The 25,000-nt window shown below is 35.7% G+C and overlaps 1 protein-coding gene across 2 annotated transcripts; it reads left to right on the forward strand.

Moving 5' to 3' along the window:
* Nucleotides 1-4,897: 4,897 nt before the first annotated feature.
* Nucleotides 4,898-24,903, forward strand: LOC137392806 (organic cation transporter 1-like). Of its 2 annotated transcripts, none has more exons than XM_068079137.1 (11): nt 4,898-5,049; nt 15,891-16,135; nt 16,764-16,908; nt 18,139-18,242; nt 20,286-20,440; nt 20,916-21,087; nt 21,421-21,699; nt 21,922-22,142; nt 22,798-22,979; nt 23,968-24,134; nt 24,371-24,903. In XM_068079137.1, the coding sequence occupies exons 2-11, from the start codon at nt 15,963-15,965 to the stop codon at nt 24,399-24,401; spliced, it is 1,629 nt and encodes a 542-aa protein (XP_067935238.1). In that variant the 5' UTR covers nt 4,898-5,049; nt 15,891-15,962; the 3' UTR covers nt 24,402-24,903. The 2 variants fall into 2 exon arrangements, with proteins under 2 accessions (XP_067935238.1, XP_067935239.1); XM_068079138.1 differs by lacking the exon at nt 4,898-5,049 and adding an exon at nt 6,479-6,580.
* Nucleotides 24,904-25,000: the final 97 nt, after the last annotated feature.

Here is a 25,000-nt window from a genome sequence, read left to right on the forward strand (position 1 = left end):
GAGAAGACTAGCTGAAGTCTAATGATTACTATGAATCACACAGTCATTTCTTATAACACTTTATACTTTTGTACTAGCTGAATATCCATGGGAAGAACTCTCTAGTATTGCAGTTAGCATCATTTTTAAAGTAGCTTTATTTGCACTAAAGAGGAGAATATAATATTGACATGATTTGGCAGAATTATTAATATGTTTTTATGGCTAGCAAACTGAATGTTCTTGCTTTCATTTTTACACTCGTATACAATTTTTGTACTTCTAATATTTTGTATACTATTTTATGATGTATGTGTACATAAAAATTATACAGTTTTATTTTGCTAAATATCGATAACAGCTAATCATTGCCTTAGAGCTTATATATTCATAGAACCTTTTAATGGTATGAAAACTGCTACCTAGTAGATTATTCCTACAGTATGCAGAGAGTTGGGTTTTTGTAACTGACTGCAGAAAGCCTGGATTTTTTACATCTCTCAAGTGATGCTACGTAACAGGTGGTGTTGAGTATTGACCAGTGGCAGCGGTGGTTATCAGTTACCTAAGAACTGTCAAGTTGAGCACAGCTCATGGTGCAACATCTTGAGCTAATTTCAACTAATTCAAAATTTACTCCTTGGGTTAGAGACTAAATATTGTTATCCAAGTTTTAATGAGAGTATTTTTTACCACAATGTTTTAGGCACCTTCAAAGTTTTGGTCAATGTTACACATTGGATTTACATTTGCCTATAATAAATGGGAAAGAATATGCAGTGGTGGTAATCTACATGTGAGCGTATAGATGTGTGAAAACCAGGTTTTGCACCTGCAGCAGCCGACAAGGTGAAGGGTAGTGAATAGCAAAAATTATAGCCACAGTTGGGTGCTGAAATGATGACCCCTGTTCATCAGTTTTAATAATTTTTCTGCTGTAATAATGATGTTGCAGCTGATGATGTTTACAAGTACACTAGATAAAAATTTACTGGTAATAAAAAAGTTTTTGCGCAAAAATTTACCTTTATTTAACATATAACAACTGTTACCATTCTAACTTTCAAACTTCACATCATGAGAAAAGTTTTTTATGTAATTGAAATAAATGAAGAGAGAAAATAAAAAAACTTAAGGTTTCTAAACTTTTTCAAACAACTAACTTTCAAACTTTATATCATGAAGAAAAAGTTTCGTGCAGGACAACTAAATTAAAAATAAATATAACAATTGTAAAGGTTTTCAAACCACTGTAAATTTAAAATTTCGTAACTTTCAAGGACGTGTAAGAAGGTTGTTCAAAAACCGAGTTGTTCTAAATCCGAAACAATTTTTTTCGTTAAAATAAACCTATGTAAATTATGTAATCCGTTCCAAGGCAAGAAAACAAATTCGGTAAAGTATTTTTTCAACATTTTACACCATAAGCTGTAAAGTATACTGCATACTATAAATAGAAATGAGTAGATATAGATCGAGTTTAAATTTAATGAAAGGTTTTCTATTTATGATGATGGAAAAAGAAAACAAAAGTAAACATTTCGTACGTTTGGCTCGTAAGATATTAAAAACATTTAAGGTTAAGATACAATACTAAAAATGCAAAAAGTGACAATGAAACAGCTAAAAATGCAACAGATCAGTTACATCAAAAATCGTCGGAAAAAGAAAGTATAAACAGCAATGGCATGTTTACTTCACATCTTTAAAGGAGAATCCTCCTCCAAAACAATTTAGGGTAACTCGACTGGAGGGGTTATCTCCTTAGAAAATTTCGTCGGTAGAGGAGACGTTGTCCCAGATGGTTCCTCCCTTTTTGTAAAGAATTTATGCATCGTAAAATGCTTCTCCGTTTGATAGCGAATGTTCTTATGTGTTTCCCAAGCTTTGTTACTTGCAATGCACATGCTTCAGTTTGGTCGAGAGCTGAATTTATATTCGATCTCCAAGATGACCAAATCTCAAAATCTTTGGAGAAAAACCTAAGGCTAAAATAATTAGCATGGATTATGTGGTATATGATAGCACAACTGATCTCTAAGTCGTGGTGGCTCAGTGGTAGAGCGTATGCATATGAACCTTGTCAATGCATCTGTAGATAGTTCAAATCCATCAGAAAACTCTGCTCTGACTGCGTTGACCAACGCGGTCAGAGCTGGCACGAAGTTCGTTTAGATTAAATCTGGCCAATGGCTGTCTGGCGCGGAAGGAGAAGCGACAAAACAGACTGAGCTCATGCAGGACCAAACAGTCAGCCAGCTTGCACTACTTATGCAACAGCTGATAAAACAGGTCCAGCAGTTCCCAAAGGCTAAAACAAGCCACAATGGCAAAACCACTCCATTGCTGGGGTGGTACACATGCAGCTTCAAGTTTTGAAAAATGCGCTATCGCGCATGCTTTCTTTGAATGAATCCATGCAAAGAATAATGCATGGATCCATGAACGCATTCCAGCATTACTGGATGCATGGACTATTGGGTTTCTGGTAACGCACCATAAAAGTAAATGTTCAGTATATTGCATCGAGAAGTTTGCAATAGGAACACAGTAACAGTAAATGTCTACTGCGCGCTAGAAAGTTGTAACACAATGAAAAGTTACTACGTACTGCACTGTGATGATCCAGCGCAGTTCTAATGCGTCACAACCCTGTGTCACATAACTAACATCAGTATAATACTATCACCACCATAACACCAACACCAGGATACCCTGTGTGCCTATTTGCCTATCTGACATCCCTTCTTTTTTTAAGAATTGAGCCTGAGCGATGTTTGCTTTGCACAAACCCAGAATCGGGACGAGCCGATTTGCTTTTTAGTTGAAAGATATATTCCCTCTCTAAAGCTAAGGTGGTCAAGAGTGGATAATCGCTAATTAAACAATCAAACAATCGGTAACTATCTCGGCATTTCGTTAATATACCTACTTCAGATTTATGCCAGTGCAAAATATATTGGTCTACGTGTATTATTAAAATGACACATTAAACACTAGAGGTGGAACGAGACAGATTTTTTAAGCTCGAGACGAGACTCGAGACACTGTATTGTAAAAATTCGAGACTCGAGACACGAGACAGTAAAATAATGAGCATTTGGTGATGATTTCACTACACAAGTACTAGCTACTTGATATATATAAAATTAATAAAACTCTTTTTAAATTGAATTTTCACCTGGTGTAAACGATTTAAATACAACATTTTAATAGTGATATGCATGTAGTTTTTGTAAAAAAAGTGACACAAACAGCTCTAAAATACCGAAGTTATATATTCTAAGAATTTTGAGCTTGATTGATCATAATTATTATAAACATATTGCTTTGTACATGTATATTTTACCATCTATTGAATAGTTCTTACTTTTTAATGTAATGTGTAATGAAACCGATAGCCGTCGCTCTACAAAGAAATACCGCAACTAAAAGAACCTTGATAACACTTTCATTCTTATCGTTTCATTAATGTTAAGTTTTGTTTGTGTATTAGCTGTAGTATGTGAATTATATTTAAATTGTACTCATGAAATTATATTAATTACTGTATACATGCACATGTATATTCTTATATTGAGCTAACAAAACGTCATTGTTAACCGAACACGGACTATGGTCGACACGGCCTTTCGTACGTTTCTCCGTGTCCGGGCAAGTTTTACCCGCGATTGGCAATATATACGTAAAAGAGGCCCGAATTTTATGAAGGGCAGTTGGTGTTTAGACACGATACGATAAAATACAGACATTTTACCCGCAAAATTCTATTTATTAAATTGGATTATCCGAAAAGTAATTAGATACGACCCGGTATCTGTTTTAAGGACACAGAACCGAACTAAAAAATAACAGGGTCGTTGTCCGGACTACATGATTAGACTCAGTGGCCAACATAATCAGTAGCAACAAGTAGTAACGGACCGGGTATAACTTTAGAGGCAGTTGCCCGCAATCCATTACAATATATGGAGTTGTTGCTACCGCAAGAAGCCATGTTCTAACAACCGTGCGCAGGCGCATTAGTTCTATTTCCTGTCTCGAGTTTGGCAATAGTTAAGTCGAGACGAGACCGATACGAGACGAGACGGGTCGATACTCGAGACGTCTCGTGTCTCGTTCCACCTCTATTAAACACTACTTTTTTGCAAAAAAGTATTTTAAAAGCTTATCAAAGGCACCAAAAGCGGAAAAAGACATAAATATCGCAAGTTATTTTTATTTTGAAGTGACAATTTTACTTTATGAAATTGTGTGCTCAATGAGACATTTGCTTTTTTTGAAAAGGGAAGATAACTACAGTAATCACAACATGCCTAAAACGATGACAAGTTTACATGTAGCTGTCTTATAACCAAAGCAAATAGAGGTTGTGTAAAAACGTTATTTCTAATCAGATGTGCATCTTATTCATAACTAAACATCTTTAAAAATGTAGGCTGGTGAAATAATTTTAAAACTTGTGTTCCTTTATCCTCTAAATCTTAGTGTCGGCAGGCATCTTCAACCTTATTTATGCAGAATTTCTTCTTTATCACGTACATTTTATTACATTTGTTTCTCTGATTTGGTTTACTCAATACGATTAATAACCAGGCGACTAATTTTCCTTGATTACGTACAAGCTAAAACTTGAAAATATGTTCTTAATTGTTATCGATGCGTTACTATTTTACGCAATACACGTATATAATATTTTCACATTACCAGAGTTGGATTCGGGGAAGCCAAACAGAAAATAGCACCAAAATAAATGATGAGATTTCCACATGTATACGTAAGGTATGTTGCCACAGTTATACCAAGAATTAGCATGAAAACGCTATTGACCATGACTCAGACAACTGATAGCAAAAGTGGCAGACATTTTTTATGACACGTTCGTGACAAGATTGCAACAGAATAGGTAATAGTAATTGGTCTGCGATTAATGGCCACAGCTGAATGTTACAAGGTTAGCGCTGCATGTTGAAACAAGTACACCTGTCCTGCATACTGTACTACTTTTTTCGAAAACAAAACCTTTTGGAAGGCAGTGAAACGTGGCTTCAGAAGCGATTGCCATCTTAGGTAAGTAAGCTTGTTATGGGTAGATATGGAGTACTTATGCTATGCATAATTAATCCGAATCCACCCACAACATCAGTGCTGAATTTGATTGGTAATCTTATTTTATTTTGACTATGTTCAGTTTATGCACTTCTTTTTAGCTTGTTGGAAATAATTTGATTATTACTGGTTCAGGTAATAATAAAGGCGTTTAGCTGATGTAAACAATACAGTAGACGCTCCTATAAAGATACCTCCTATAACATAAATTCCAGATAACGTAAAGAGTTTATGTGAAGTTTTTGCTTCGTACTATGTAAAAAATTTCCAAATAGCGTAAAGTACATGTATAAAGTCAGGTGACTTTTAAAATTCGATTTGAAATTTACTTTATCTTACCATGATTGCCGCACTTGTGGGAGAAAAAACAACGTGCGTATAGCGTTATATCTATTAAATACAACATTCTAGTTTATTGTCATAGATCGTCAGATATTGACAAAACAGATAATAGGTAGCTGCGCAATCCTTCATAAATAGTACCTAAAGGGCAAAGGATTGGTGCAAGTGTTACAGCCTCATCTACCAATATGATTGTCACAAGTTGGAGTATCGTCAAAAGTGATCTTTTATGCTAACCTTGACCCATGTGTACGAATAGATGACAAACAGGTAGTGCACCTTTTTACAGTAAAAATATTTTGTCGTTTTGCTTTGATGCAGATCTCTAAAATATTTGTTATTAGCTTTACTTTGCAGAATAGACTTTGCTATTTAGAAAAAAAAAGCAAGTCTTTGTGAATGGATGTCGAAAATGTTCTCTATCTAATTATTTTAAAAATTACCATAATCCTGATGTATAAGACCAGAGAGATTGATGACAAAAGGAGAAAAGTTGTCAACGCAAACTAATAGCACTGCAGCTGTGGTATAGCTCACAAATTGAACGAGTTACATCAAGTGTTTTTCTTTTTCTATAGCCAAGGGTGAGTTTGGAAAGATCTTAGAATGAATTAGGCAATTTACATGTATTTTACTGTTTTAATAACATAAAATCTCAATAATGTGAATGTTCCTGGAATGGATTATTTACATGGTAGGCGCACCTACTGTACTGATATTTACCATAATTGAAGTTACTTTTTTATTCTACAAGTTCAACCAGTAATATACACGACTTAAAAAATTCTAAACAATAATATTAATGACAAAAGGTTAAAATAGCTAATAAGAGTTACATCCATACTCGAACGGTCGTCCATGTTTGTTTTCTCAGTCTCATACTGCTGTGAGACTCGACAGTCAAACGAGAGTCGTGACAGTTCATAGGTAGAGAGTTTTGGCTGGCGGTGGAGAAAAAGAAACTTCACATGTAGAAGAGAGGGGGAGAGAGCTCTGCCTGCTGACTCCTCAGCAGGGAAAGGGGAGAGCGCCTACGCAGGCCCTCGATGAAGAGCGAGCTCTGCAGGCCTTTGGGAAAGAGAGAGGCTGAGTCACAACAGCTGTGCTCTTTTATAGTTGCCTAGCATGTGGGAAAGCCAGCTTGTGGAGAGTAGGTTGAGTATTAAGGTTCAATGCTTTATGTCCGCTGTGCAAAGATATTCTGTCCGGGTAATTCTTTAGCCGGTGTACACGATGTAGACATGTAGGGTGGAGCTCGTAACTTACTCCTGGTGTCTGACAGAGAATGGCAGATCGGTATATGCGCAATCATCTGATTCGTCTCTAATGTTTCTTTGGTGGTCCTTTAGCAGGGTGGTTGACTCAATTTCTATGATTGATTCCTCTCATTTTTAAGTTTCTAGATTGCTTTTTGACGTTATCTAATTATGGGATCTTTTGATGTTTTGGGAATCTTGCTGCTTGTACTTACAGTATGCTTATTTTGTGGTCTGACCTCACTTTCTGTTTGTATCTTGTATTGGTGATATTTCCATACAACAAGCTGTCTAGTATTGCAAGTTTATCCTCAGTTGAAGAATTTTTATTTCTAAATAGTTTTTTTGGTATTGTTTCAAAAGTTAGACTTGGCTTGTCACATGTACCGTAAGTCCTTATGCTCAAGCCGCGCGGCCTGTCGTTGGGCGCACCTTCTGGTTCAAGGTCATAAGCCGCGGCTAAAGCCAAGTTTTTAAAACTTACTTGGGGCTCCGGGCGACTTCTCGATAAATGCGGTCTCTGCAGCTCAGTTCCGCGCTATAACCATAGAATCGCAGTCATGATACACTTTTATGTACGAGGTTTTGGTGACCTACTCGTTTATTTTTAAGGTCATGTTTATGGAATACTTTAGAATAAAGAGGAATTTATCGCTCATGTTTAACTCACCACAGTCATAGGTAATTAACACCTTTTCATTCTTGACCGGCATCTTTCCGTAAACGTGAAGCCCTCTAACAGTGCAATAAAAATCTAGCTGAGACATGGCAAATAAGTTATTGATGCAAGGGTTTAGGAATTTTAATTTGAACTTGGAAGTAAAAGAAAATTTTTTTCACGTGTACTGATGTAGCCTGGTTTCTTATTCAAGAGGATGGGGGTATAGCAAAACCCGTCTTAACACTCTCGCTCCCGAAGGGGGGCAAGGATGACAAAACCTCAGTCAATAGCCGTGGTCTGTGGGCATACGCGGCTTGTAGGAGAATTATTTTTTCTCTCGTGAGACATCTGTTTTTTGAGCACAAGCCGCGCGGCTTGAGCATGAGGACTTACGGTACTTCTTTTAGTAAAATCGAACTCGATGTTTGAATTTGCTTACAAAAAAACTCTCAAATTATTATAAGCAAAAAATTACTATATACCATAAAACCTGTATTTGGACGCCACCTTTATTTGAACGCCACTATGGGAGAAAGATAGAAAAATAAAATGCCATCTTTTACTTGAACGCCCCTTCTATACGAAGTCTCCTTCTATTTGACTGATACTATTTGACATTTCTAATTTCCACAAACCCATTGTAGCAAGTGATCAGCAGAAAGGTGTCCAGAAAACTGCACTAATAATGACTCGATTACATCAATAACAATTAATTCGTTTGCTGTTTCTGTTCGCATCGAAGTCTATTTTCTAATTCCAAGTCTTTAGGTTTTTTTATTAGAAACTTTGAAAGCAATACCATAGAATTAGTTAGTAACTGTGTTGGGCTAATAGTAGTTTCTTTTTAACGCAGCCTGGACACTTCGAAGTACATGTATGTGGGGAAAAATTTTGTGCATACGCGATGGAAAAAGTGCTACTACGTATTTTGAAGCTAACATGTTGAGGCTATTTTGATTACATGCGGTTTCTCTTTATCCGCGCTAAAATTTTCAATTCAAAATGGCATCGAGTTGCAGGTTCTGCTCTGCTAAAAAATTGTTTAGACGCTAATATCGACTAGCTCAGCTGTGCAGAAGAGAAGTTGAGGTCAGAATACATTGTGGAAGTTATTGAACAGCCAGAGGAAGACGATATGGTTCCAAACAAACGCAGCAATCAGAACGGAACTGACCGAGCAAAGGATGCTAATATCTTTGTTTTAAAAATGTTAATATAATTTTGTCTTAAAATGTTAATTTTTGTTTTTGGATGTATTATAATTACGGTTTGTTTATGTCACTTGTTCTTGAATATATATATTTATAGCATTTGATAGACTGTTAATATTATATAACTTAGAATTTGCAGATTTATAGCGTATTATTTGATAGCATTATTCCGGTTATATAAACTCGGCTTACAATGGATCAACGCTCGTAATTCCTGTTCTACTGCACATAAAATGTCATTTTTGGTTGCGAACTGTAATGAACATATTGATGAGTGCAATGAGCTTTTATGCAACCTTGTTAAATATAGTTATAAAATGAAACTATACCTTCAACTTTAAAATGAAATTAAAAAGCTTAAAATTGTTGAACCAATTGCAATGAAAGCTATAAGATCATCATTGGTTAGTTGCAAGCAAGAAATATCAACTTGTAGAGACACGTATCAGCTTCCTCATGCAAATTTATTTAAAAAAAACTACAAGTTGGAGGTAAGTTACCCAATTTATTGCCTCCAAAAGGGTTGATGTCGTACTGTCCGAAGGAGAGTGCAAAATAATCTTAAATTTATCTTCTCAACGTCGAGACGAGGTGTTTGAAAAATACAATGTCACCCTTCATTTGAACATCACCCCTAATAAAGCGCCACTCTAAGAGTAGGTCAAAAAATAGAGTGTCATGGCGTTTAAATAAAGGTTTTACATTACTTCTGTCAGCAAAATCGTATTCGATGTTGGATTCAGCTTATAAAGAAACTCTAAAGTTATAAGCAAAAAGTTGATTGGTTGTACATACTTCAATAACACAATGCAAAAATAAATATTGCATCCAGTGGAAGCTGATTTACAACACTGATGTAAAAGGATAAAAGGAAGTTTAACAGAGGAACACTTCATTTAGATCAAAGCAATTTTAAAGGCTGCAAGCAGGATTTAATTAGTTTGGAAATTATAATGTGTATTAAATTTAATTTGGAAACTAAGTGAAATAGTTAGGCATAGTTCATTTTGTCACAGATATTTATCTTTATGAATTGTAATTTTGTTCTTCTAATTATTAATTATACTTTTTATGCTCTGCTAAAGCCAACTGAGTACACTAGATCCAACACTACCAAAAATACAACCTGCTGAACCCAACAGGAAGGAGCTGAAACCATCATCGAAGTAAATTGTACGCTATCCGAAATTAAACTTACTCAACCCATCAGAAGAAAGCTAAACTCTTCTTTATTGTAATATCAATGATGTATTGATAGTATATCACTCCTTTAAAAATGCTCAAGCAATATAAACGTTTCTTCAATTAATGAAACAATTTGTTTAAGTTTGTGAGTCAAGTGTCTCCTAAGAAGGCTAAACACTAACTGGACTATCGTAGTGACTTTGTCAGTATATATATACATGAATATTAGTAATTTAGCTTGGCAACAATTGCTTGAATTGTCCAATCACAAAGGCTGCTGAATTACATAGAAGTTCTCAATGCATCGTAATGGAATAATTAATATATAAAAATCAGAAGTATACAACAAATTGAGACTATTAAAAACTTACATTAATGTTTAATGACAAACAGCATTTAATGATAACTGTAAGCCATACTTACAATTAAATAAATAAAAAATAGCTATTTAACTTTTAGGAAAGATGAACATAGTGATCACCTTTTAGTGATCATCCGCATCAGCGTTCACATATTATGCCAGCATTCCTATGCAGTTCTAGTGTAAAACCAACATTCTTTTGCAGTTGGGCCTCTACCTGTGTAACCCACAGCTGCTCAAGGTCTCGCTCTAAACTCTCTCACTAACAGCAGTACTCTTTCTAGAACAGTCTGATAAGTCAGCTTCATTCAGGCTGGAGGCTGGGTTGATCATGCTGGTCGGATAGCTTTGTACTTCATAGACAGAAGTCACGTTGTGACAAAGGTTATAACAGTTCTGTTGATTCTTCGCTGCGAGGTACTCTGAGGGGTAGTAACTGAGGAACAATATGTTGTAAGGTGTTCTCTACTTCCTCCCCATAGTCTCAGTAGTGTAGGAGATTGCGCCGACGTCTAGTTTCTTAAAAACCATCTCATTCAGGGTCAAAGTACCAGTCTTGTCTGACAGATTTTACTGTCTTCCCAAGGTCTGTAGGAATGGAAGTGCTCATCACAATAATGCCTTTGATATTCTTGTGCCTCATAATCTGGGCTGCTTTTCCTATGTCAAGGTTAACACGCCATCTGATAGCTATTAATAAAAAAAGACAAAGGTGAACTTACTCCGGTATTGATACCTCCTTAAAGGTTGACTTGCAACAAAATTCACATTGCATTTATTTGGTATCAAAAGATTCACCATGTCTTACTCTGTTGTGTTGTAGGTGCAAAATATGTGGAAATGCGATTACAAGCTCTTAAAAGCTCAAAAACGAAAAGCCGTCGTAGATTGGAATCTGTTTATTTATCTGACGTATTCATTACAGTATGGTTATTGTCTTGTCACGTGATGTTCTCACGTGAATTGAAAGGCCAATAAAAAGCTCAATATAAAACTTATCGTAGCACTAGTTTATGACAAACACTTCGGGTTTTACCGAAGATCCCATATCAAATATAGATGCCCGCTACTTTACAGTTTTGTTTCGGCTTGATCAAATCATCAAGTCATAATTTGATCATGTGACCCAATACTGCGCAAATAGTTTTTGCAGCACTTTTCGATTATCACAGGTGACCAACAGGCTCGTCATGATTATCAGACAATGATATGTACTCCTTCGAGGTAAAGTTAAAAAATTAAGTAAATTTTTATGGTAAGTTATAAAATATCACAGCTAAAAGTGACAGCATTACAATGACGATAAAACTGATGTGTAAGAGCAATAGACATGGTTTTATTGAATGAGTGAAGTATATTTGTGAAAATATTTCGACGAATAAGGTTGCATGAAAGTGTAAACAGAAACCATCTCTCACGACTACATCACATTTGAGCCGTTTTGGAAAGAGAATCCAAACTTCGGCGGTCTCTTGTGGCTGCAATTAACTGTTCGTTGTTTTAGCTTTTAAGAGCTTGTAATCACATTCCCACATATTTTGCACCTACAACACAACAGAGTAAGACATGGTGAATCTTTTAATATCAAATAACTGTAATGTGGATTTTGTTGCAAGTCAACCTTTAATTAAGACCATTTACATGAATTCAAAGGATTACGTGGTCTATCCATCGCTAGGAATAGGGTTTTATGGGTTAATTTTTTAATCTGACAAGTTTTTATATAGAGCGCATCCATAGGAGTTAACGCATAGTACTAGCAAAATGCCGCTCGCGGAGTCAGGGCTTTAGTACTTGCTGCATGGTGAAACCTCTCTATCTCTTCTATTGTGCCAATCCTATGACATTCTTGTGCATGGTTCAGCAGTTTAAGATTGATTTGCATAGGTTTAATGCAATACAGATTGCTACACTTTGTTTTCAGGGCGTTTTCGCATAAATTTACGGAGGTTAGTCTGCAGTCTTTTACATGCAAAATAAAATTTTCAAACTCTGCGCTTCATTTCTGGCATTATTGTGTGAATTACATAACATTCCTAGAGTGGCATCATTACCGAGATGGCTGACGGTGTGGGTTTAGTGAATAGACACATCTTGACTTAAGGCAGTTCTATGATCATGACAAGTGGGTGAGGTATTCAATTGGTCATGAATTCGTTACCGCCTGTGGGATAAAGATGCAGTAAATTGTTTCTATAGAGGCCTAGAACACAACAATCTTGAGTATGAGATTCACCTGCACTATGGGGCCTACAGAGCCTTCGATACTGTATCAAACATAAAAGGTGTTCAAAGCAGCATGAGAATATATACATTATATAGGATACATGTTCACAGGCTATGCAACTCTAACTGCATGTCACAAGAAGATAATTTAGTGCCCAATCATTTTGTTTACCAAATCACTTAATCCTGTCAAGTGTAGCTTAAACTAAGTTGTAGGAACTAAGGCCATCTACCATCATACTGATAGCTGCCAAGTCGAGTATGTACAAGTACTAGAACCTCTCAATACTAGCTGTGTGACTTGAGAGACGAGTCAGTGAAAACTGTGTGAGCTGTAATAGCTGTTTAGAGTATTCCCATGACCAAACACGAGCGGAGCGATTGTTTGAGAGATTTATGATAAATGCATGTGCACACAACTCATGAAAATTATTCATCAACACCGTCACAAACCCTTGTACCGAAATCTCATCAACAAATGTAACCATTTTTCAATGAAGTCGTTTAAGTATAATAACGATACAAAACACATATAAACCTATTTAAATATGTTACCAAGTCTTTAAAAATTGTCGACAATATCTTAAAACTTACCCATCTGATTGGATTATACACAAATAGACAGGTTAATTTGACCTGAAAATGTTATTAAAACTGGCCAAGCCTTATTTTTATTAAAATTAAGATCGGCAAACAAAGCGCCGAGCAACAGAGAATAGAACCATTAAGTCGTGCGCATTTCACACACAAAAAACGTGTACATTTTACCAGTCTATAGCATTGTTCAATTGCCGATGGTTTCTGTAATTAACGTAGAAATACTGAAAAATAGTTGTTTCCTTTTTGCCAATTTCAAAGTAACTGACATTTTGGAAACTTATGAGTACTTTGGTATTCCAACTGATGTCCAAAGCAGTGAAAGTAAAGGAAATGATGATGGTATTTTTTCTAACGATTCTTATGAGATTATTACAATATTTAATTATAAGAATAATTATTCGATTTTATAAGATTTAATTATAAGAATAATTATTCGATTTTATAAGATTTAATTATAAGAATAATTATTCGATTTTATAAGATTTAATTATAAGAATAATTATTCGATTTTATAAGATTTAATTATAAAAATAATTATTCGATTTTATAAGATTTAATTATAAGAATAAGCATTCGATTTTACAAGATCGAAGTATATAGTGACCGGTGTTGGGCAATATGTTACTGTTATTATTTTTTCTAAATATTTTTGTTAAATAGATTTTCTAAAAATCTATATAAATATCACAACTTCTTGATATTGTTAGCTATGACATTTTGAAGTGTAAACAAAATTGTGCATTGGTTTTCTATTATTACTGTATTACTATATTAATAATGTTGGTATTCTAATAATATCAGCGCATTTTACTTCTAATATTCCATTTCTCCTATTGCAGGGAGAGATATAACCATATAATCTTTTCCTTCCATTATTGCTGTTTTTTGTACATAATAACACCCAGTACATTACAGCTACCATTGCAGTTATCCTATTGTACTGCAGTGCCATTTGACTGCGAATATTGCATTTCTCAACTATCAGTACCCTTTCCTTTTTCCAATATCACTTTGGTCGTGGGCTGTAAGACAGGGGAATTTATAGTTTCTACAATAGAATTTAGTTTAGTTCTTAGTGAAAATATTAGCTTTTTCTAATTGTTAAGTTTCACACAAAAAACTGTGTTCATTTCACCAGTCTATAGTATTGTCGAATTGCCGAAGGTTTCTAATATTTGTCTGTTTTTAATATCTTGCAAAAATATTTAATTATAAGAATAATTATTTGATTTTATAAAATTATCACAAGAATAATTATTCGAATTTATTTGTCCAAAGGTTTCTGTAATAAACGTAGACCATTTGAGGCGTAAACCGATTTACAGGTACGAAATTGTGGTACACAGTCTATCAGCCTAGGTTTTTTCCCAATTACCGAATGTTTCATTAAATTATTTAAAACGTTAGCCAAAATTCTTCACATCTTATGTACAAGCTAGAGCCGAACTACAACGCCCCTTTATGACGAAAACATTTTTTTATTTTGCTTCAGTCTGCAGAAAACTTCCAGACATGTGAACGATCATACTTGCTTTTTGCTAGATCGCTATCAAAACCATTATACATTCAACACAACCAACTTTCAAACTGTGTATATTACACAGCGGCTTGCCATTTTACTTCTAATATTGCATTTCAGAGATATAATAAAGATATTTCCTTATTGCTGTTGTTAAATTACATACATTACAGTAGGTTAGGCCTACAGCTTTAATTATTATTTATTTTATTGTTGTAAAACATAGGTTTGAGATAGTAGTAGATTAGGAGGGAATTTTTTACAACCTTTTGTTTTGCATAATTTACTTTTTGAATTTAATTTCAAAACAACTTGATAACTACCATGGACATACAACTTCCCAGAACACCACGTCGTGGCAGACGCAGTGGCCGTTTTTGTGTCTCTCAATTATTACAGCTCAATAGGAGGATAAATAGAAGGTCCTCACAGCAACCATCAACATCAAATGCTAATGTTCAACAACACGCTACTCTAATTAATAACAACAACTCATCTGATTCAGAGAATTCTTTAGTAGATGCTGTAGACGATGTAAATGACATGGAATTGGCAGCCTCTTTGTTTCCAGATGATGATCATAATTTTATGGACATCATTGACCATGAAAATATTGCACAAAACAATATTGCTCTTCCCAATGCTGCCCCCATTCACCACATTCCTCATTTTCAATCTTTAGATTGTCCTGATTTCCAAGAACTGCTTAACAACTTTCTAGGCAGACTTGACAACAACATATCACAGCTCGCGTGTACTGGATGTAATGAGAAACATTTCATTACATACAATGCTCAAATACAACTGTCATACGTGCCAACAAGTTCCCCGGTCAAATTCCTAGATTACTAGAATTTCCTTTTTGAAGTCGTGCTCCCACAAATTTATTTTATATCATCTCGGACAACTCTCATTTACACTATACTCTGTCAATTCCTGCTGACAACTACTTTTTCAACAACCGGCACTACCCTTTCTTTTTTCCATTATCACTTATTCCATTATCAGGTCGGGGGCTGTATGACAGGGGAATTTCTAGTACATTAGTATGGTAGTACATAGGCTGGGGTTGATCATGCACAAAATTTGTGATGCAAATAGATTTCAACATAATGTAGCACGTTTATATGTTTAGTTTTGCACAACTCTTTTTAAAAATTACAACCTAAATAAGGTTATAACCATCTAATTTGGTGCATTAAAACCTGTTTCACTGAATAGGCTTCCTTTGAGCAATGCAAAAGATGTTTGGTTTTTAGTAATCACAAGTCATAAAGTAGACTGAGCAAATTGATATTAATTAGGCATTTGTTATTTCTGGAATTGATTGATGCCACACTACTAACTAGTGCAGGCTAAAAAGGGACATATTACGACAGGTTGACAGATAATGCTTTGCAGTTTGTAACCTATACCGAGCACATCCCTATTTCCTTATCAGGTCATTCTGTCCTGTCCTGCCATCAGTATTGAATGGGGAGACGAGAAACGACGTAAACAACGAGCTAAGAGAATGTCTTCAAACGAGCATCTTTCCACCGGTGACAGCATCAACGATGCTCTTCTACAAGTAGGCGACATACGAAAGTATCAGATATGCATGCTGCTTGGAACAGCTGCCTGCTGCATGCTTACCTCAATGCAGTCGCTTGTCCTAGTTTTCACTCAGGCAGACATGGACTACAGGTCAGTGATAAACTACACAAGGCTATTGTACAACACAGGCTTATTTTGGTTGTTGCTGATCAATCTGTATTTACAGACTTTACAGACTGTTCAACTAGTTTTGGGTAAACTTCCAGCTCAGCCTTAATAGGTAATAAACTAATAGGTATGAATCCCTTTATTGCACAACATGAAGGGATATGAATTATATTGGTTTAGTTCTGGTTTTATTCTTGTCAATTAAGTATTTTGCTGATATTATCAACTTAAATTGAGTCTGCAGTTCTGATGAGAGTGAAAGCACTGCTGTTTGCTACGAGAACCTGAATGACTATGACTTCTCATTACGTAGTCTCTCATTATTTTTAAACTCTTGTTGCTGCTGTCTTTACGATCTTGAAAGGTAAAGCAACTCCAATCAAGTAATGTGTATCAGGGGAAAATTGCTTTCAACTCCAAAGTCAAAACACGTTCATGCGTTACGGCAAAGGATATTTTGGTGATTTGCCAACAGGATTTGTGAATTGTGTAGGACTCGCCTGTTTGCGATGACTCTTCAAACTAGCAGCTAAATATAAACCAGCCAATGAGTTGAAATGTTTCAGGTGTGGCAGTCATCTCTTTTCACTCCTTACATGCTTATCCACAGGTGTGCTGATGCTGGGTTTGAGAATTTCAGTGGCAAGTATCTGGTGGAAAACATGACAGATCAATGCGTGCTTGGAAATACAACTACTGAGTGTTTGAATTTCAAGTACAGTAGCTCAGTCTATGAGAGTACCATAGTCAGTGAGGTGCGTTCCATTACACTAGCCTCAGTACCATAGTCAGTGAGGTGCGTTTCATTACAATAGCCTCAGTACCATAGTCAGTGAGGTGCGTTCCATTACACTAGCCTCAGTACCATAGTCGGTGAAGTGCGTTCCATTACATTAGCCTCATCATCATAATCAGTGAGGTATATTCTATCACACTAGCGTCAGTACCATAGTCAGTGAGGTGCGTTCCATTACACTAGCCTCAGTACCATAGTCAGTGAGGTGCGTTTCATTACAATAGCCTCAGTACCATAGTCAGTGAGGTGCGTTCCATTACACTAGCCTCAGTACCATAGTCGGTGAAGTGCGTTCCATTACATTAGCCTCATCATCATAATCAGTGAGGTATATTCTATCACACTAGCGTCAGTACCATAGTCAGTGAGGTGCATTCCATTACACTAGCCTCAGTACCATAGCCAGTGAGGTGCGTTCCATTACACTAGCCTCAGTACCATAGTCAGTGGGGTGCGTTCCATTACACTAGCTTCAGTACCATAGTCAGTGAGGTGCGTTCCATTACACTAGCTTCAGTACCATAGTCTGTGAGGTGCGTTCCATTACACTAGCCTCAGTACCATAGTCAGTGAAGTGCGTTCCATTACACTAGCCTCAGTATCATAGTCAGTGAGGTGCGTTCCATTACACTAGCCTCAGTACCATTGTCAGTGAGGTGCGTTCCATTACACTAGCCTCAGCACCATAGTCAGTGAGGCGCGTTCCATTACACTAGCCTCAGTACCATAGTCAGTGAGGTGCATTTCATTACACTAGGCTCAGTACCATAGTCAGTGGGGTGCGTTCCATTACACTAGCCTCAGTACCATAGTCAGTGAGGTGCAAACTATTACACTAGCCTCAGTACCATAGTCAGTGAGGTGCGTTCTATAAGCCCGCTGCGAATGACTAGCACCAGTGTCAGTGAGGTGGGGTTTCATAACACTACCCTCAGTATCATAGCCACAGAATTGCACTGCAATACATTAGCCTGAGCACAGCTATTTGTAGGTCCAACGTGCGAGAATGTTGTCGATCAGTTTGCTAGTCACAGATAGAAGCTCTGCATAGAAACTATGTCAAGTTTTTATGACACACGATTCTCCTTACACAGTCTGTGTACAACCGGCCTCCTACCTAAAGCAGACATTTTCAATAGACAGAAGTACCTCTAATAAACCTTGGTAACTAGGCATCTGTTTTTTTCAGTTTGATCTGGTATGTTCCAATGTCATATGGAGTACAGTGGCTAATACGCTGTTCCTGCTCACACGAATACCCGGTGGTGTCATTGTCGGACAAATTCTAGACAGGTGAGACTTCAATTATGCATATATGGCATTTTTAGAATGTTATATTACCTCTTATTTCTATTATATTAAACCATATTATATTCATAGAGTAATACGCTATATTACATTTTGTTGTACACGTTACAGTATATTATTTTGCTTAATGGCCATGCATTTTGCAACCACTGCATTGTTATATTTTATATGGATACTAGGTGAATATTGGGCGTTTCTCGGGTAATAAAAGTCTCTGCACAGAAATTTTTTTTTATTTAACATATAACAACAGTTACCATTTTAACTTTCAAACTTCATATCATGAGGAAATGCTTTGTGCAAGTCAAATAAATTAAAAAACAAAATAAAAAAACTATAAAAGTGTTTAAATATAAATGGGAAATAATTAGCAAGCAATAGCTAAATTAAGTCTGCTTTTTTACGATTACAATAAAAAATGTTTTGGTAATGACACAATTAATATGAACTGAAAAAAAATAAAAATTAAAATCCTGAATATGTTGAATTAATAATAACAATGTGTGCATAGAAGTGTGTGTATAGAAAAAGTTATTGTTCCAGCAGAAGCTATTCGTCAAAACATTGAATACGATGATACTGGTACCTCTCGATACTGGTACAAATGTAAAAATGGGATATCGGATTTTCTTTGTCTGGTAATTTGGCTGATCGGACAAAAAGAGAGAGAATGTAGAGGCTATGCCTACTTGAGATAATGCAATTGTCTGCTTAAAAAGCATTATCCTTGACTGCAATCGAACCTTAGGAAGAACTGGAAATAGAGGCTCATGAAAACATGAAAGACCATCGTGTTTCATAGAGTTAAAAGTGTTCATAGAGTTTCAATTGATACGTCATTTAGCTTGTGCATTCGAGAAAAGGGTATACAGTATATGATAGGAGCATTGCCCTGCGAAGGACTGTATAGCGCAATGGTTAAGCTTGTCGTTTGAAACTTGCGGTTGCAATAATTGTGAGTTCAAATCCAGCACACAGTGAGCTTCTAGTTTCAAGATTTTAATAACTATAGCCGTACAGGCAAATATCGAAACAGATGATGAAAGACGATGTTTACAAACATTGAAATTTCTATATGTAGATTTAATATCTAAAAACTGGAATTATCGAATTCTATTTGCTTGAAATGTTTTTTCAACAAGAAGTAACTATTGGCTTAAGAATGGTGAATTAGTAGGCATCACTGTTGAGAACATAAAAAATTATTACCAATTTGTTGGCATGCGCACAGCTGAGATGAAACCTTTCACAGAAAATTTCTTTCTCTTTAAAATATACTCAGAATATGTTGTTCCCCTCGTCTAGTTTGGAACAACAACAACAGATTATATTATTACTTAAATAGAACTTATCTGCGAATAGGGCGTGTACAGATTGCCTCTTTACTTTACCAATAGCTAGAATAATGGTAATTATATTCCAGGCAGGTTGTTTTTTAGAAAACATGGTAAATGTTTTTTAAATGAGTTTTGTGAATATCCTTAGTTTTTATTTCGTATGAATAACTCACCTACTTTACTGTTTCTTGTTTGAGAAAGCCTGGGTCCTTGAACATATTATACTTCAATGAAAAAAATGTGGAGATATTGACATGTTTTTTTCAAAGGAGAAAAATTTGTTACATGTAAAGCTGCATACTACCATTGGCTAATGTTTATGGTAGGGATGTCATCTTTACTATGCATTTCCTTGACTATAACAATTCATTTAAAAATAATTGATTTTGCATATATTTCTTTTGTTGCTCAACTTTGAAACCTGATTGATGTATATTTGATGAGCTTTGACTGGCTGTTTACTCACACTACTTTGTGACAAGCGAAGCATCCTGTATTGACACGCTCTAAATAGCCTCAAGTCACAATTGCTATAGAATATATCACCTGATTATTTCTCACCTTATTCACGTGTAGTACAAGACTTAAATTTGTAATGCACGAATTGTAATTCGCGTGTAGATTAATAGATTAATTGCATGAAAACTGTGACCCATTTTCAATTTACAAATGTACGATGTCGTTTTTATAGATTCGGCAGAAAGAGAACTATTGTGGTCGGATTGCTGTCTCTTGGAGCGACTGGAATGGGGACAGCGTATGCTGTGAATGTTGCTATGTATATAGTGTTCAGGTGTCTCGCTGCTATAGCCATCATGGCTGTCTATGATGGCTGCGGCACATTCCGTAAGGAATATAGGATCATCGCTGCCTAAACACTTTGGTTACCTTAATTTTTCAAATGTGATGCATGGTGGTACATGATATTGGGAGCATATTGACTGCTCTTTGTTAAGATACCGAGTTTTATGGATATTCTATCAGATGCAGTTAATGTTACCAATTCTCTAGTTATGCAACTTGTTTAAGGAAAAATTTGTGCAATCTATTTTTAATTCAACAAGAAAACAACCTTCACCATAGCTTGAGTACACATCCTTGTTGGTGACCAGTATGCCTATTAACTGTTTGGTTATGTTATTTACATAGCCCTCAGTCTAGCTATCTCAGCTCCAGCTAGTACCCCTTGCATTCCCATGTGTGATTAAGGGATTAGGTTAGATATGTACTCAATGCTTTAATTAATGCATAATACATGGGCAACTAGGTACAAGCTCTTGCTTCTGTTTTATTACGGAAAACTAAACTTTTTATATTACAGTTACTGAGGTGACAACTCCTCGTCAGAGACCAGTAATTCTCACTGGCCTTGTTTTTTCATGGGGATTCGGAATTTGTCTCCTTTCCTTATTTGGTTATTTTATCCGCGACTGGAGACTTCTGCATATGGCAATCACTGTACCATGCTTTGCATTCTTCATTATGGCTATCTTGTGAGTTGTCCTCTCATTGTATCAACCTGTTCTTCCACTCATTAGCTCTTCCCTTTCAGATGTTTTTAAAATTTTCTTTTTTGTTTCACTTCTCCTTTGTTTCCTCTCTTTTTATTAGCTTTTTTCTCTATGTCATAAATCACATGTGTCTGTTTTTATAAATGCATTGCCATGAGGTAATATTGCTGCATGTTGCTTTTAAATAAAAAAAACTTATCATACGGAATTGTCCTTGATTTACCAATGTTGTTAAAAAGACAATTGAATATTAGCTAGGTACATCATAGTCCAATGACATGATTGTCACCGAGTCCATTCTTGTGTATTGTGTAGCCTGTTTGATGAATCACCCCACTGGCTGTACAGTCAAGGAAAGACTAAGGAAGCCCAAACCATCCTGGAAAAAATAGCTTTCTGGAATGGTTGCTCCCACAATCTAACAGTTAATCTAACAATAAGGAACAATTGTGAACTTACCCCTGACATTGATGGTCATGAGAAGCTTGAACAAGCATCAAAGGAAGAAGTTGGTGACTCGGAGACAAATGAGTGCATGCAGATATTAAGGAACAAAAGATTTCTGATTGTTCTGGGGATTTGTGCTTTTGGATGGTAAGAAGACAACTCCATTCAACTATTACAATTTTATCATTACATTCTGGTGTTGAACTTGTTTTGTGCTGGTTAATCTTATTATCTAAAAGAGGCAGCGTGTTTACTTTTTTACTGCATTATTGATCATGTTCTGTGATCAATCACTAATGATCTACCTATGGAGTTCAATGTCAAAAGTTTCTACAACACTAAGACTATTTATGGCTTGGTTAATCACAGGTTGGCATGTAACATGGGGTACTCAGGCTTAGCAATGGGCCTTGGCTCCTTGTCAGGAGATATCTACATCATCAACCTGATCGGAGGTGCCACAGAACTAGTGTCCTATTGCATTGCGTTTCTTGTTATACCAGGAGGTAGAAAGCTCATTTACATCAGTCTCCTGGCAGCTGGTGGAGTTGGTCTTATAACAGCAGCGATTGTACAAGAGTTCTCACCAAGTGAGATATTATTCATTTTAGTTTTTAGTTAAAATTCACAAAAAATACTAGCATGCCAAAGAAGTGAATAAGTTTCATAACAAGCTACGTGTTTCTTATTATTGTGGTGATGTGACAAGGATTTAGATATAACAAACAAGTATAAACATAATATTATATATTAAACATTGAAACAAAAGCATGTAATATTTTTAATAACATATTTGAATAAATGAGGCTCTGAGTTTTGTTTTGATATATAATAGATGCAACTTCAAAGCATCAGCTAGTAACTATGCTAACATACTTAAGGAAATTAGTCAAATTTTAGGGCGGTCAGTTTATTTTTAATATCGTTGTGATTGGTCAATTCTATTTGTCTTTTGTAGCATTTACACAGCTCCATGTACATGCATATTCATCTCTTATTAAGTGATAATTCCTAATGTAAATATTTTATTTGCTTTCTGCTTACAACTTAAATGCTTGAATATTATTATTATTATTTGTATAGTTGTATAGGTTGTAGTTAATGCTAAACATTGAATTATATTAAACCTTTGAGTGCCTTTAATGTTTTAAAAGAAGAAGCATATTATGTGGCTCGAGCAGACCTGTATGAAGGGACACCTACTGCCAGGTGTCAGTGTCATACCAACTACTATTTCCTGTGCAGGTTTGGTCTGGCTTGTTATTACAACTACCATGGTTGGTCGGTTGAGTGTAGCCGCAGGCTGGCAAATCATGTATCTGTGGTGCATAGAGTTATTCCCGACAACCACGAGGGCTACGATGCTTGAAGTCTCCATGTGGATCGGACACATCGGCAGCGCAGCTGCTCCTTTCATCAATGACATGGTAGGGAAACAATAGTGAAAACTTTTTTATTGTCAGCTGTAAGATCTGAACTGGCTTGTTCCGGCAGCATTGCTGCCTTTCTAAAACACTACTCTTGATAACTTCATCGAACTTCTGATGGTTCGAACTTTAGCTGCAACAAACTTTTAGATGGTTTTTACTAAATAGGTCAAGTCAAACCTCTACTTATGGCGGCTGCAAAACACAAAGTTTTTGACAAATGACGCAAAATTTCAGCCACTATTTATTCCGGCATGTGGACTAATTTCTAACGTATGATGTCTGAAGGTTATTGGAATGTTGCAGATTTGTAAATCGGCCCATATCTTTGCCTTCATAAGTCTTTAGTTAAATAGTGTTGCATACTTCCATTTGTGAGTTTTAACTTATGGATACCAAGAAGATTAATAATTAAGAAGAATAGTAATGCCAGAAATTATAGAACAAGTATTAGTCAGCATCTTCAGTTCCAAACATCTTCAGATCAGTACTTTAAAAACTTCTAAATCTGGAGAGGAGATATTGTGAGGAAGAAAATTGAAGCGGTACAAACAATGTTTGAACGAGTGAAATTGAGAGACTTTTCATGATAACTTGAGATAAAGCGTAATAAATATGAAATATAAAAACAAAATAAGTGAATTTAATTATGTAATTTACTAGACTTGCCAAGTATATCAGTCACCACCTTTCCCTATGCACCGTTCATCTCCTGTATCTCCTGGTCTTATGTAAATGTGGAGTGGCTATAAAAACATATTAACATTTATCATCATCATATTAGTTTAGTTTTTTATATATATTTTATTTTTTACTTTGGAATTGGATTTTTTATTCAGAAATCTTAATATTGAGTTACATGTATGTCTGTACATAAAAGGTAATTGAGGCAATATGCTACTATTAACACACAGCGAGACAAGCATAAGCGAGGGTTGTCTCGCCTACATCATCAATCCCAGGGTGCACAGTGTTGGACTTGTTGTAGACTAAAGTTATAAAGAATCCTAACATCAGTGGAACCATTATCGCTCCTGCTGTCTACGGTGCACTGCTCATACTCTCTAGCTTCCTGTCTGCCTTTCTACCAGAGACCAATAACAAACCCCTTCCTGTAGATATGAAAGAGGCATCAGCCAACATCGACTCTCCAAGGTAAATGGACAATCCATAGATATCTTCTGTCAGATAAAACATAGTGGTAGGTAGCTGGATAATCTGTCATCGTTTTAGTTTAAACATGAGCTGTAGATAATAACATGGCTATGTGATGCTAAGTTTTGGTAATGACATAGTTATTCAATGACATGGTTACATAGTGCCACAGTTTAGTAATGACCAGTGTCAGGTCTCTGGCTGATTATCAGTTACCATTGATTCAATCATTTTAGGCAAGATGATGCAAGCATGACGTATCTTTGAGCATTGCTCTTTAAGAAGGGACAGACGACTGCAAGGACTGATTTACATGCTTTTTAAGTTTTTATAGCCTTATTATTTTGCATTTGAAATTTGTGAAAAGCCTGAGTTTCCTAAAGATTGACTTATTCGTCTGCATAACTAAGCTATAGTCTGCCTACGAGGAGACTAGTTGAAGTCTAATGATTACTATGAACCACACAGTCATATCTTATAACAGTCTATACTTTTGTACTAGCTGAATATCCATGGGAAGTACTCTCTAGTATTGCAGTTAGCATCATTTTTCAAAGTAGCTTTATTTGCACTAAAGAGGATAATATAATATTGACATGATTTGGTAGAATTATTAATATGTTTTTATGGCTAGCAAACTGAATGCTTTTGTTTTCATTTTTACACTGGCATTTTTATTTTTGTACCTTTAATATTTTGTATACTATTTTATTATGTATGTGTACCTTTACAGTTTTATTTCGCTAAATATCGACAACATCTAGTCATTCTCTTAGAGCTTATATATTCACAGAACCTGTGAATTGGTATGAAAACTGCAACCTAGTAGATTATGCCTTCAGTATGCAGAAAGTTGTGTCTTTGTA

The sequence above is a fragment of the Watersipora subatra genome, chromosome 4, assembly GCF_963576615.1.
Source record: "Watersipora subatra chromosome 4, tzWatSuba1.1, whole genome shotgun sequence".
In the NCBI taxonomy this organism is placed as follows: Eukaryota; Metazoa; Bryozoa; class Gymnolaemata; order Cheilostomatida; family Watersiporidae; genus Watersipora; species Watersipora subatra.